This window comes from Ostrea edulis, chromosome 1, assembly GCF_947568905.1.
Source record: "Ostrea edulis chromosome 1, xbOstEdul1.1, whole genome shotgun sequence".
Lineage (NCBI taxonomy): Eukaryota > Metazoa > Mollusca > Bivalvia > Ostreida > Ostreidae > Ostrea > Ostrea edulis.
The window spans coordinates 80,238,389-80,254,650 of record NC_079164.1 but is presented as its reverse complement, the minus strand read 5'-3'; the positions used below and the strand labels follow the sequence as shown (position 1 = coordinate 80,254,650).

At 34.9% G+C, this 16,262-nt stretch overlaps 2 protein-coding genes across 2 annotated transcripts in view; one reads left to right on the top strand and one right to left on the bottom strand.

The window, feature by feature from the left end:
- LOC130054058 (uncharacterized) overlaps nucleotides 1–16,262 on the top strand; it is a 1,204,346-nt gene that overhangs the window by 1,022,372 nt on the left and 165,712 nt on the right. The gene's annotated exons all lie outside the window — the stretch shown is intronic.
- Nucleotides 4,821–15,763, bottom strand: LOC125672572 (uncharacterized). Its single transcript, XM_056162257.1, has 3 exons — nucleotides 15,665–15,763; nucleotides 12,282–13,956; nucleotides 4,821–5,790 (listed from the first exon to the last, which is right to left on the bottom strand). Exons 2-3 carry the CDS (start codon nucleotides 13,921–13,923, stop codon nucleotides 5,747–5,749), a joined length of 1,686 nt encoding a protein of 561 aa, XP_056018232.1. The 5' UTR covers nucleotides 13,924–13,956; nucleotides 15,665–15,763; the 3' UTR covers nucleotides 4,821–5,746.

The window sequence follows — 16,262 nt, the reverse complement described above, 5'->3', positions numbered from 1 at the left end:
AGTGTGGATAGCTTGTATAGATCTTATGTACACAGATACAGGCACCTGAAGTGTGGATAGCTTTTATATATCTTATGTACACAAATACAGGCACCTGAAGTGTGGATAGCTTGTATAGATCTTATGTACACAGATACAGGCACCTGAAGTGTGGATAGCTTGTATATATCTTATGTACACAGATACAGGTACCTGAAGTGTGGATAGCTTGTATAGATCTTATGTACACAGATACAGGCACCTGAAGTGTGGATAGCTTGTATAGATCTTATGTACACAGATACAGGCACCTGAAGTGTGGATAGCTTGTTTAGATCTTATATACACAAATACAGGCACCTGAAGTGTGGATAGCTTGTATAGATCTTATGTACACATACAGGCACCTGAAGTGTGGATAGCTTGTATAGATCTTATGTACACAGATACAGGCACGTGAAGTGTGGATAGCTTGTATAGATCTTATGTACACAGATACAGGCACCTGAAGTGTGGATAACTTGTATAGATCTTATGTACACAGATACAGGCACCTGAAGTGTGGATAGCTTGTATAGATCTTATGTACAAATACAGGCACCTGAAGTGTGGATAGCTTGTATAGATCTTATGTACACAAATACAGGCACCTGAAGTGTGGATAGCTTGTATAGATCTTATGTACACAGATACAGGCACGTGAAGTGTGGATAGCTTGTATAGATCTTATGTACACAGATACAGGCACCTGAAGTGTGGATAGCTTGTATAGATCTTATGTACACAGATACAGGCACCTGAAGTGTGGATAGCTTGTTTAGATCTTATATACACAAATACAGGCACCTGAAGTGTGGATAGCTTGTATAGATCTTATGTACACAGATACAGGCACCTGAAGTGTGGATAGCTTGTTTAGATCTTATGTACACAGATGCAGGCACCTGAAGTGTGGATAGCTTGTATAGATACTATGTACACAGATACAGGCACCTGAAGTGTGGATAGCTTGTATAGATCTTATGTACACAGATACAGGCACGTGAAGTGTGGATAGCTTGTATAGATACTATGTACACAGATACAGGCACCTGCAGTGTGGATAACTTGTAAAGATCTTGTGTACATACCACCCACCGCCCTTCCAGAATGAAATTACTTTTATACAGAACCAATAATTTGTCCAAAATATGCCAATAATCTTTTAACAGTGCATCAATCAGGTTTCAGACCAAAACATTCTTGCAAAACTGCTTTACATAATATCATTGACAAATGGCTTGAGAACATTGATGAAGGGAAACTTACAGGTGTACTTTTTATTGATGTGGCAAATGGAAAGGGACCATCTCAAATGAAAACGATGTTACCATCGGAGTCCTTCAGGGTTCTCTATCGGGTCCTCTGTTTTTTGTTCTAATTGTAAATGACTACCCAACATGTCTCAAGCACTCTACAGTCAATATATATGCAGATGATTACCACGCAAGATGTTTCTCATAAATCTTTAGATGTGATAGAAAAAAGTTAAAGGATGATCTTTTAAATTCTATGGAATGGATGCATAAGAACAAATTGACAATAAATTTAAAGAAACACAATGTATTTTAATAGGAACGTAACAGAAATTATCGAAATGTAGAAACCTTTGTATTAATGTTAGTGAAAGTTTTATAGAAAATGTCAAATGTGCCAAACTTTTAGGCGTTTACATCGATTAATGTCTTACGTGGTCTTATCACACAGATGCCTTATGTAAAAGACTTAGTCAGAAACTAAGTGTTTTAAGGAGATTGAGTACTTTTATGTCAAAGGAGGCACTACTAAAAATTTACGATACTATTGTTTTTCCTACTTTTAATTATTGTTGTACAGTATGGCAGAATACAAAGAATAAGACAAATATTGATAGACTTTTTAAATTACAAAGGAGGGCAGCAAGGATCATTTTACACATCAAAGTACCTCATTCACTGTCAACTTCTTGTATGCTATCGAATTTGAGATGGATGCCTTTGATTGACTATTTCATTTAGCGAAATATCATTCTGGTACCGGTATTTAAAGTTTTTCATCATATGACTCCAGAGTATTTGCATGATTTTAAATTTGTGAATGAGGTAAACACAAGAAATATAAAACAGAGCTCTACTACCTTTATTTATTTTACAAGAACCAAAACAGAATATTTTAGATCTTTTATCATTTCAGCAGCAATTTTATGGAACTCATTACCAGATTTTATAAGAAAATGCACAACTACCACATCTTTTAAATCTCAGCCTATCTCAAACATTATTTTGATCCTCAATGATACTCATGTGTTTATTGTCTCTTTCCATCTAGTTCTTATCTGCATGTTTATAAACTGTGATATTTCCATGCTTTGTGATATATCTTCTCGATATGTATGCATGTTATAGACAGGACCACAATGTAAATTAGTTTATACAACTAATTGCGCAATCCTGTATAAATAAATGATATTATCATTATTATCTTTCAGTTCAGGTGAGCTAAATTTAAGACGGTCTAGTTATTTGTTCACAGATAGTATAATTTCTATGTTAAAGTAATACAAACTGTAGATGACGGTAGTTTTAACAATACAAATATACAGAACAATACAAACCTATCAGTTTAACTAATATAAAAGATCTGATGACAAATTCAGCGAAATGAACAAGGGAATGTTGTTTGAGAGCATATCTACAATGTCATAGCCTCGGAAGCAATCGTCATTATACGATAAACTATATCAATACAAACGTACCAACACACTGTAAGTGTAATAGGAAGACTTATGTTAATTCATCTCCTAATATTGTAAGTGTAAGAAACTAATAATCACGCAAAGGTTCCACTGAAATGAAATTGTGATAATGAATATGCTATAAAATCGGCAGATTAAATTGTTTACAAATATGACACTCATGGAGTGTTTATCTCTCATTTATTTATCCGAACTGGTGACCTCCAAGGTCTGATTGCGAACCGGAAATTACGAAGAGGAATTACTGTCAGGAAGACAATAATTCATGAATCGACATTTTCTGCTCATTTGACGGGTTTACTGTTTGTTGCTTCAGATCTACCATGGTTCATTGAAATTATATATTTTAAATCACAGATGTGCTTTTCTGTTTGTTGTTGTATTGTTTGCTTTATTTACCGTCGGTTACAGTTTGTATTGTTTTAAATGCTATATACATGTATCACATCCCTGTTCATACTAAATCTGTTAACAAACGATGAGATAGTTATAACTCCCTTTCCGTGGGGATCCGGTTATAATAGGGCCCCAGTACCCCTTGCTTGTCGTAAGAAGAAATTAAATGGGTAGTGCTTCGGATAAGACCTCAAAAAGCGAGGCCCCATATCACAGCAGGTGTGGCATGAATAACTATTTTGTATTGCTTATAGGAGTTATGAGATTGATCACCGTTCGTATCCTCACCTTCCATGATAAAGATATTTCCCTGCCCAAAGGCCGTAAACACCGAACATAGGACGTTAAACAATATCCAACTAACCAATCAAACGGGACGTTAAACAATATCCAACTAACCAATCAAACGGGACATTAAACAATATCAAAACAACTAACCAATCAAAGGGGACGTTAAACAATATCCAACCAACAAATCAAACAATACGTTAAACAATATCCAACTAACCAATCAAACGGGACGTTAAACAATATCCAACCAACAAATCAAACAATACGTTAAACAATATTCAACCAACCAATCAAACAGGACATTAAACAATATCCAACCAACCAATCAAATGGGACGTAAAACAAAATCAAAACAACTAACCAATTAAACGGGACATTGAACAAAATCCAACTAACCAATCAAACGGGGCACTAAAGAATATCAAACCAACCAATCAAATAGGACGTTAAACAATATCCAACTAACCAATCAAATGGGACGTAAAACAATACCCAACCAACCAATCAAATGGGAAGTTTAACAATATCCAACAAATCCTCCTCCTAGGCACCTGGTCTCTTCTCTGCATGGTATATCCAGATGTCCGTGTTTGCCCAACTCTCTATTTTGTATTGTTTGTAGGAGTTATGAGATTGATCACTTCGTTATTTTCACCTTTCATCCTACACACCAATCAAATGGTACGTTAAACAATATCCAACCAACCAATCAAACAGGACGTTAAATATTATCCAACCGATCAATCAAACGAGACATTAAATTATAACCATCCAATCAATCGGGACGTTAAACAATATCCAACCAAATAATCATACGGGACGTTAAACAATACCCAACAAACCAATGAAACGAGATGTTAAACAATATCCAACCAACCAATCAAATGAACCGCTAAACAATATCCAACCAACCAGTGAAACGAGATGGTATACAACATCCAACCAACAAATCAAACGGGACGTTAAACAGGTGTTTTAAAAATCCCTTGTCTGCTCAATGGCCGTAAGCGTTAACGATTCTCAAGAGGGACGTTAAATATTATACAATCAATCAATCAATCAGTCAATCTTTATGGAAGGAAAACATTCCATTTCTTTACCACAAGTCCTATCATTGTTGACATGTTGTATAACTATGTAAAGAGCGTAAAATGATATCTTTAACTGAAAGATTTTAAGGTTATCATTATAAAGTATTCTTAACGGAAAAGTATTCTGCGTTTATGGTACTTTCCGGTTAAGATGTCTTTACAAATTAACAACCACATCTAACAGTTAAAGTATTCGTTAAAGTCTCCTTACTATAATATACTCCTGGTCCTGTAACAGAGACACATCAAGCCTCTACCAACATTGACAAAATAAATTCAAATAAGACTGATTTTACGTGACAATATTATATTTTGATATAATATTCTTCAAACAATGCATTGTTAATAACAATTATACAAACCAGATATCTAAATGTATACACAATTTAATATATAATCAATATATAACTGTAATATTCTAGAAGATAAATACTTTGGGGGATACATGATTGTAATTTTAGTGACTGACAATTTCAGCTTCAAAAATGACAGAAATTCTAAGAAAGGCAACAAATTTAGTTGAAAAAGTCGTTTGTCTACTTGGCGACAGTTCTGTATTATTTCAATGTAATTAACCAAACACATCTTATTTATCCTCATTTTCGCGGGTCTCCTCTAAAACCTAATCATCGCTACTTTCACCTATTTCATTGTTTCTGCTCATCCTCGAGTTTGTTTCAGGAACATCCTCACTATCAGAATCAGTTTACTCATTTTCCAAACATTCCTCACAAATGAAAAGTTTATGTCAAGTGTTACGACAGAATGAGGTTTGGAACATTATATATCAAAGATGACACAAATAATATGGTCCATTGGTTTCTCGTCTTTCAAAATCACACAACACATATCTATGGATGCATTGACTTATTTCAACTTAATGTTGACAATTGAAAATGTTGAGACACCACGGACATCGGGATTCAGGAGTGTCCTCATCAGATTCAGGAGTGTCCTCTTCAGATTCCTCTGATTTCTGATCATCATCAAATTCCTCTACACAATTATTTCAACTGCTCCCTGATTCAGCAATGCCCTTCTATGGAGAGGACTTATAGGCAATGCCTGCTGTCCAATCCTATCATGAATTATCATAATAAAATACTGTTTAAATATCAAATAGTCAGCAATGTCCTCAGATGTTCAGATCCTCACAGTTTTCTTCAAACTCGGACTCTTCACTGATTCCCAGCTCTGTTCCAGATTCCTGAATCTCCTAACTTGAAGCTTCCGTGATCCGCTCGTCTCTGTCTGGATTATCTGAAATTTTAATAGAACAAGACAGGTGATCAATCAATCATAGAATCCACCTCTAAAGAAAACTTAACATGGACAATCAATCATAGAACCCACCTCTAAAGAAAACTTAACATGGACAATCAATCATAGAGCCCACCTCTAAAGAAATCTTAACATGGACAATCAATCATAGACCCCACCTCTAAAGAAAACTTAACATGGACAATCAATCATAGAACCCACCTCTAAAGAAAACTTAACATGGACAATCAATCATAGACCCCACCTCTAAAGAAAACTTAACATGGACAATCAATCATAGAACCCACCTCTAAAGAAAACTTAACATGGACAATCAATCATAGAACCCACCTCTAAAGAAAACTTAACATGGACAATCAATCATAGACCCCACCTCTAAAGAAATCTTAACATGGACAATCAATCATAGAACCCACCTCTAAAGAAAACTTAACATGGACAATCAATCATAGAACCCACCTCTAAAGAAATCTTAACATGGACAATCAATCATAGAACCCACCTCTGAAGAAAACTTAACATGGACAATGCAAGCATTTTTTATGTATGTAGAAGTTTGAACCAGTTGTACAGCTTAGAATTCGCTAGAAGTGGCCATAGTCCCTAGTCTACCACACTGAGTTCTATATGCTTGTACAATCAATTCTAAGTGATATGGATTGTGTGATTTGAAAGACGAGAGACCCATACTGCTTGTCTCACTAATGTTGGATAATCCGAAAAAAATCATAATCGATAATAGGTCATAATCGGAAGAACTGTATCGATCAATGATTGATATAATCGGATATGTGCAACATAAACACATATTAGCTATTAGGCCTAACGAGGAATGAAATATGTTTTCTTTAGCCACGGGTCTTTAGGATATGACCTAAAACGTAAATTCTGTACCTCACTCCAACAATTAACCACAAAACAAATTAAACACTGCTCTTACATAATGCACTAGATTTCATTTACTTAGCTCTATTACAGTAACTCATTACATCTGTCAGCATCGTAATGACAGAGAGTCACATGATGAAAGTACGGAAGTGTCCCTAAATGTGGTCAGATAAACAGTTATACAAAAGTAATAAATATATCTTACACCACAACTCATTTAATAAAGACTGTGTTAATTAATGAGGTAACAATGCGTTTTGTACTGAGGTTTGTGTTAATGAGGTAAAAATGTGTTTTTGTGTTGAGGTTTGTGTTAATTAATGAGGTAACAATATGTTTTTGTGCTGAGATTTGTGTTAATTAATGAGGTAACAATGTGTTTTGTACTGAGGTTTGTGTTAATTAATGAGGTAACAATGTGTTTTGTGCTGAGGTTTGTGTTAATTAATGAGGTAACAATGTGTTTTTGTGCTGAGGTTTGTGTTAATTAATGAGGTAACAATGTGTTTTGTGCTGAGGTTTGTGTTAATTAATGAGGTAACAGTGTTTTTGTGCTGAGGGTTGTGTCGTATTACATCTGGTATAAACAGTGACAATTTAATGAGATTTAAAAGTGAATAAACAAGATGTGTTTGTGAAACACTGATATCCTCAGATTACAACAAACTAGAACTGTAAGACATTGTAGCTGGAACTTTTGTAGCAATACTGAGAATGTGAGGTAACTTTCATCTAGTTCACATTTTATGTAAAGGTAAATTTCAAGGTCACAAAGTCAGCATGTTTGGTTCCAATGGAAAGATCTTGTCACAAGAAATGCACATACTAAATATTAAACCAGTGCCTCTAACCATTTAATAGATATTAAACATTTAATATTTTCTAAAAGTAGGCCAAAGGTCATTGTTAAGGTCATCAGGTCTAAGATTTTGGAACCAATGTAAATGTTGGCTGAAGGAATACAATATTAAACTGAACCTCTTGTGCAGTTTATAAAAGATATGACTAAATTTAAAGTTTTTTTCTTCTAATTTCTAAAAACTAGGTCAATGGTCAGTTTTAAGGTCACAAGGTAAAAAAAAAATCTGAAATCAAAGAAGAGGTCTTCTCACAGGAAATCCACATGCTAAATATGAGAGTAGCACATCTAACGATTCGAAAGATATAACTTAAATCAGTGTTTGGTACCAATGGAAAGGTATTTCCACAAGGAATGCATATATACCAACATACTAAATATGAAATCTCTACTTCTGATGGTGAAAAAGATATGACCAAGGTTAAAGTTTTATGCCAGACTGACAGACAGACAGACATGCCACAAAATCGTTGTCGCTCAGTATATCCCCAAATCTTTGATTCCGGGGGGCATAAAAAGAATGATAAACAGTATTGTCAAAGACAAGATGCTTTATCAGTCACCTTAGTATAATTACTTAAAAGTATCACAACTGACAAGGCCTCAGGGCTACGAAATCTAGAAAAAAATCCAAGCTCAATTCTAATATTCACCAACAATATAAAAGAGGTAGTCTTCAAACTTGAATGACCCTCAAAAATGCCTATGCTGATGAAATACTTTACATAATATAAAATGTAAAATTATTACAATATGACTTATTAGGGCCTGTCCTAGAGCGAAAACCCAGGAGTTGGTTGCCAAACAATTTTGTTGATAAAAAAGATAAGGACTACCTATCTATTTCGTTTCAGTCTAATATCAATAGCAGTAAATATGTTTTCTAGATGTTCTACACATATACGCTATATATACATCAAGTTTAGGAACATCATGGAGTCAGAACCTCTACTCCAGGGATAATAAAATTTACAATTTCATTAGAGGCCTTCCTATTCTACATGATTATACATTTAGTTTACCTTGCAAATGTGCAATTGTTGAAAAGGGTTTTGCATAGGGGTCAATATGTGGTATTTTCATAAATTTTACTTAACCCCTATGACCCTAGGAGTGCAGATTTCCTAAAATTTACAATACATGCCCCCTTGTCCCAAAGATGCTTAAAACTAAATACGACAAGTGATGTTTGTAAAACATGTATGTCCCCAAATGTGTTAAAATTAACAAGAGGACCATGGGCCACATCGCTCACCTGAGCCTCCTATATATTCGCATGTAAAACTTTGATCCCTATTGTGAACCCAACCTACTATCGGGCGCCCATGATTTTTTTTTTCAAAATTGAATCTGGACTATATTAAGAAGCATTCATGTGAATGTCAACTTTTCTGGCCCAATGATTTTTCAGAAGATTTTTTATGATTTTCCCTATATACATGTATCTAAAAATTCATTCCCTATTGATGCCTTATCTTACCCCCAGGGGGCAAGATTTTAACAAATCGGGAATCTGCACTATGTCAGGAAACTGTCAAGTAAAGTTCAACTTTCCTGATCCAGTAGAAGATTTCCCCTATATATTTGTATGTAAAACTTTGATCCCCTGTTGTGGTTCCATCCTATCCTCAGGGGCCATGATTTTTACAAACTTCAATTTGCACTATGTTAGGAAGCTTTAAGCTTTCATGTAAATTTCCATTTTCTTGGTCCACATGTTTTTTTAGAAGTGGATTCTTAAAGATTCTCCCTATATTTTTTTGTAAAACTTTGATCCCCCTTGTGGCCACATCCTACCCCCGGGGGCCATGATTTTTACAAACTTCAATCTGCACTATGTTAGGAAGCTTTCATGTAAATTTCCACTTTCCCGACCCAGCAGTTATTGAGAAAAAGATTTCCCCTATATATTTGTATGTACAACTTTGATCCCATATTGTGGCCCCATCCAACCCCCATGGGCCATGATTTCAACAACCTGGCATCTGCACTATGTTAGGAAGCTTTCTTGTAAATTTCAGCTTTTCTGGCTAAAATCAACAGGGGTCATCTACTCCTTATGCTGTACCAGTATACCAAGTTTGGTGTCAATCAAGCAAATACTTCTTAATCTATAGGAGACAATATATTACTGTGTCCAGTTTAACCCTTGACCTTTGACCATGTTACCTCAAAATCAATAAGGGTAATCTTCTCCTGAAGATGTACTAGTGTACCAAGTTTGATGTCTGTCAAGCAATTGGTTCTCAAGATACTGGGCAAACAGTATATTCTGATGTCCAGTTTGACCCCTGACATTTGAATATATGACATCAAAATCAACAGGGATCATCTTCTGAATCTCCAGAAGATTTACCAGTGTACCAAGTTTGATGTATGGCAAGCAGAGGGTTCTCCCAATATGGAGTGGACAGAATATTCATTTGTCCAGTTTGACCCTTGACCTTTGACCATGTGACCTCAAAATCAATATGGGTCATCTACTCCTAAAGATATACCAGTGTAACAAGTTTGATGTCTGTCAAGCAAATGGTTCTCAAGATATTGAGTGGATGGTAGATCCCTATGTCTAGTTTGATCCTTGACCTTTGACCATGTAACCTCAAAATCAGTAGCGGTAATCTACTCTATGGGATGTACCAGTGTACTAAGTTTGATGTCTGTCAAGCAAAGGATTCTCAAGATATTTAGTAGAAAGTATATTTCTATGTCCAGTGTAAATTGACCCTTGATCTTCTGACCTAAACACAATAAGGGTATGTTTCTCCTCATAACCAACCTACATAAGAAATGTCAATATGATCAAGTGAATGGTTCTCAAGATATTGAGCAGACAACATTACTGACCAACAGGTGCAAAGCAATATGCCTCTCTTCTTTGAAGGGGGGGGGGCATAACAATAATTGAAATGGTAGAACTTTATATCAAAAAGTTGAAATTAAAATGTTCAATTGTTAACAAATAGTGGCCGACAATACATACTGACCAATTGTAATAGGTCACCTGAGGTAACTTAATGAAATTACGATAAATGTCACAAATACGATATAATTATATACAAAATTAGTTGTAATTCATTAATTTCATTTAATAAACATGGAGTGGCGATCTCTTATTGAAATAATTCCATTCTAACTACATTTGTATTTGTTTCTACCTAGTTTACAAGACTCAACTCAGAGTGTTATCAGAACTTGAATTTTAAAAACAAAGTAGATCAACATTCATCATTTATTTAGTTTCAAGGGGGTGGGGTGTTAATTGTTTTGTTTTTGTCAGACCTTGACTTTTGATACAGACCCTTAAGTTCATGATAGCTATTCCACACAGAGACTGGTGTAATGTACATACTCAGTGTCAAACCAGTACACAATGTAGATTTTGTCCACACCTGCTACAGAAACATACAACATCACACCATCACAGAAACATACAACATTCCACAAACCAAAGCTGTGTCAATATCACTGATATTTACAAAGTAGGATAGTTAAGTAGAAGAAATAGATTATAAACATGTCAAGTTTTAAACTGGCAATGATCAATGTTCTACAAATCTCAACAAGATAATAATTGTAACAGAATGCTGTTAATAAAATCTCCCCATTGAACACCAATTGAATCCCAACCCAAAATATTAAATAAAACCATTTCTCCTCATCTAATCATTGCCCCCATTGTAATTAAAATTAATTATATTATATTATTAATATTATTCACTTAATGTAATTATAACCCACATCATTTAACATTAAACCTACACACTAAGTTAACCTTAATTATCAACCACATTTTAATAACAACCTAACTCCTCGTCTAATTATATCCCATGTTGTAATTAAAATTAATCACTAGTTGTAATTAAATCCAACATTGTAGTCAAAATTAAATATTACCTCTAATCATAACCCACATTGCAATAGAAACATACCTCCTACTCTAATTATAACCCATTTGTAATTAAAATTAATTCCTAGCTCTAATTATAACTCACATTGTAATTAGAAATAATCCCTAGCTCTAATTATAACTCACATTGTAATTATAATTAATCCCTAGCTCTAATTATAACTCACATTGTAATCAGAATTAATCCCTAGCTCTAATTATAATTCAAATTGTAATTGTAATTAATCACTAGCTCTAATTATAACCTGCAATGCAATCAGAATTAATCCCTAGCTCTAATTATAACTCACATTGTAAAATTTAGAATTAATCCCTAGCTCTAATTATAACTCACATTGTAATCAGAATTAATCCCTAGCTCTAAATATAACTCACATTGTAATTAGAATTAATTGATAGCTCTAATTATAACTCACATTGTAATTAGAATTAATCACTATCTCTAATTACAACACACATTATACATGCTGTAATGAAAACTAAACATTACCTATAATTATAACCAACTTGTAATGAAAACTTAACTCCTCCCCTAGATATAACCCATACTGTAATTAAAATTAATCACTAGTTCTAATTATTATGATTATAACCACCTCGTAATTAAAACCAATCAACACCTCTAATTATAGCCACACTAATTAAAATTAGATATAACCTCTAATCATAACCTACACTGTACATTTTTTAAAACATCACTATCATAACAATGTCATAGCATAACAATAATTTATAATGGATTCCTGTGTAGAATTTGATGTTATTTATACTGACTGATATAGTACAATAAACTACAGTACTACTAGTACTTACCAGTCAGAGAGTACCTCCTCTGTAGATATCTATATACAGACACTGTGTTGGTGTACCATGATCCGACCCAGAGAAGGTGAGTTTTATCATCATAGTTCAGGCTGCGTGGTCTGTTTATCCTGTGTTGTCGTGTCAGTAACAGAGACAGGAAGTGACCGTCCTTGTCAATCATCTGTACTGTGTGGGTGTTATGATCACACACCAGGATGTGTGACAGCGCGTCTGTACAGATTCCACGTGGTAATAGTGATGATCCTGATGGAGGTCCTGTGTAGGAGAATCGATGTCTCCCCCCGCGCTCTGTCACTACTACACGTAACAAGTCAGACACAATAATATCACCGTTATTGTTCTCCGTGATATAATGAGGACGACTATACATCGTGTGACGTTTGTTGTCGTGTTGTATGGTCAGGATGTGTTGACCACTACTGTTGTACCGGGTTACCTTGCCTGTTTTATAGTTACACATCCCGACCATCAGATCTCCAGTGGACGGGGAGCAGTACACACACACTGGTTGCCATGGTGATGTATACTCTATCTGTGTGGTGACTGTTTGATTGTTCACAGACAGTTTGTTGATGTTACGTTCACTGTCTATATAAATCAGTTCACCAGAACTGTTCACTGTGTGTACTCCATACCATGATGATATATCTGTCACATGGTGTATAGTGTCTCCTGTTGTGTCTGTCAAGATGAGATTGTCATAATCAGAGACCCAGACCCGGTCTGACATCACACGAGATATGTGTAACACACAATTAACACCTGTCACACAGACAGACGTGTGTAATACAGGTGTGGACATCAGTTTCACACACTCGTCTATTCCTACTTGTCGTTTTCCTGTTGTCATTTGGATTTCTGGGATTCCCCTCAATAACTGACTGACATCCTCCATGTTGAATCCCTCAGTCAGGGACAGCAGCAGGTGTTGTGGAAGATTAGGGGTGTCCTTTATCTGGGGGACACGACTGGTCTTTATAAACAAGAGGAATTGTACTGCTCTGTTTGCTGATTGTTCATATTTGTCTTCATAGTTCTGTATGTGGGTGAGGTGTCTGTTCATTTTTCTCTTCTGATGTTGTATTCTATCAATCAATAAACCTCGGTATCTTGTTTTAACATCACATACCGCAGTGTCAATCAGATCCTTCAGTCTCTGGGCTTTTGTTGACATCTGTGATTGACGGTGACAGATTTGTGGGGGACAAGTTTGGATATCAGTTTGGATTCCTGCCAGGAGAACACGACAGTTATAGAGAGTCTCACTTCTGATGGTGTCAATGATTTCTTGGTGTTGTTGTCGCTTTGTTTGATAGGCTGTTCTAATGTCCAGTATTTGGTGTTTTCGGTGCTCTAAACATCGGAAACAGACAGAAAGTTCACACGACTGACAGAACATTTCATAGAACCTGTCTGGATGTCTGACACAGATCTCTTGTCTGGGGATGTAGTTAAACTTCTCACGGTAAATCACAACATCATGGTGTTTGGTATGTAGATCAATGACATGTTTCTCTTTACACTGTAAACACAGATCACGTTTACATGTGTTACAGTAAAACTCAGTGTCCCCCTGACATTGAAAACATTGTCGTACTTTTAGCTGAGTGCTGAGTCCTAGTGTGTCCATGATGTGGAGGGTCTGGGTCTTTAGGAACACAATCTACAATAATTAAACTGACATGTAAATATCAACCTATTCACAATATACATTTATTTCACACATTCAAGTGATCTACATATTTCACACACTGATTGCAATTAACTTGTTTTTGACACGTACATTTCTTGAATGCTAAGGCCAAAAATATAAATGGTTGTGTTTCCACTAATATTCAGTCAAAATTAGAGTAACTTAGTAGGAAATGAATTATATTTGTTAAACTTAAATCAAAGACAAGAAGATGTTCTGAATTCTGATTACAATTTCCATTCAATTAGCAGATATATTGACATACTGAAAACAAGGGGCTCGTTTTTCATTATAGATACAGTTGTTGAATATGCTTTCATATTATAAGTCATATTCTAAACTATATTATTACCAGGGTCATCTCCATTTTGTTTTAATAATAATTTTTTAGAAAACATGCAAAAAAAATTCTAGGATAGGGTTATAATTTAGAGTCGGTTGTATTAGTGGAAACAAAGCAATGATTACTTTCGGCCTAATCAAACACATGTACTTTCATGTCCATGGTCCACAACGCTCACCTGAGTCACCTTGCTGATACAGAGATGTGACTGATCAGCTTAGAACACTGATAGTGGGACAACAATGATCCAAGACCTGTCCCTAGACAACTGTATACACTAAATGTCTTAAGATGATTGTATAATCTGTAAAATGATTTCATTTGTTACTAGTACTTTGTTGTTATTATAGATATCTGATCTACAGTCTGGCCTAATAATTCGTATGTCTGAAGTAGCAGGACTCTTGTTGACCTTTGACCTAGAGATATGATATCTATGTGTTTTTCCTATTCTGTATATCTAAGGTAAATTCTAATACTCAGCAGCAGTGTAAAGCATGTTGTGTTCTTAATACACAAATGTCCCTGTAGGTACTAATAATGACGGAAGCCTTTACATGTTACATTTAACATTACATGACTGATTGGGACCCGGCCATGAGTCAGAACCCTGGGGTTGTTAAATTCACAAGTTTGGTACATCCCCTTTTGCTTTTTCTAAATTTGCCTTTAGTTTTTATACAGCATCAGCAAAATTAAACTCAATCTCATAATCGACATATGGAACTAAAACCCATATCCCTGAGATCATGAAATTTACAATTTGGGTAAAGGGCTCCTGCTAAATACTTTAATATTTAGTTTCAATGTAGTATCAGTAACCTTAAGATGTGCTATTTAAATGCCTTACACATAAACAGTATATGCCAAGTAGAGCCCCAACCTGGAGTCAAAAACTTTACCCAAGACATGTACAATTTTGGTACAGGCCTTCCTGCTTTACATTACTATGCATTTAGGTTTCATTACAGTTGTGCAGTTGTAGAGGAGAAAATTTGTCAAAATATGTCAATTTCTATCAGTTTTAATTTGAAAAGAATTGGAATGGAATTTATTCATAAGTTAAAAAATATGCAATTGCTAATGCACGACGATGGACGCAGATCTTCAACAATAGGTCACCTGAGTGACTCAGGTGACTTAAAAATGCCCTTTAGACAACAGCAGTTTAGTTTGATCTTTGAACAATATGTTGCCTACAGCTTCAGACAACACATCATATTCCATTCTTGAATCAAACAAAACAGATGTTGTTCTCAGACCCAGTCAATAAATGTATAATTGTAAGTCTTCTTGACTGTTAAGAAATCTGCATGTACGACATAATATACAAACCTATACAGTAACTTGTTGATGGTCCAATCCAAACAGGAAGTCAGATTTTGATTAATGTTGAGTCCCCCTACTTAAGGATACTCTGTGTGGTCAAAACTGATGCTGAAGGAGGAAATATGAAAAAGTTAAAAAGGAGTGAAACATTGAGAAGTTAAATACAGCATTGTTTTTTTTTTTTTTTTACAAGAAGAACAAGTTAAATGTGTTTGACAGACAAGCTTTGAATAAAATATTTTCATATGAATTTTTAACTCGAGGAGTAGAAAAAACTGAATTAAATCATAGAATTATTTTTTCCCCACAAGAACAACAAGTTTAATGTGTTTTTGAAACTCTATGCCCCCAAGTATGGCTACATACAATATTTGCAAATTTGACTGTGATCTTCATTAATGACCTTGACCTTAAGCATACACATCAACTTTCCTGGTTTCATTGTGAAATTTAGTTTTTGAAGTGTATCTCTAAATTATCGATATGCACATAAAATCTCAAGGTGCACAATTTCTTCACATCTTTTAATGTTAGACGCAATGACCATTATATAAATAACTGATATGTTTCATTTCACTGACAGTAAGAGTATGGATAGGATAAG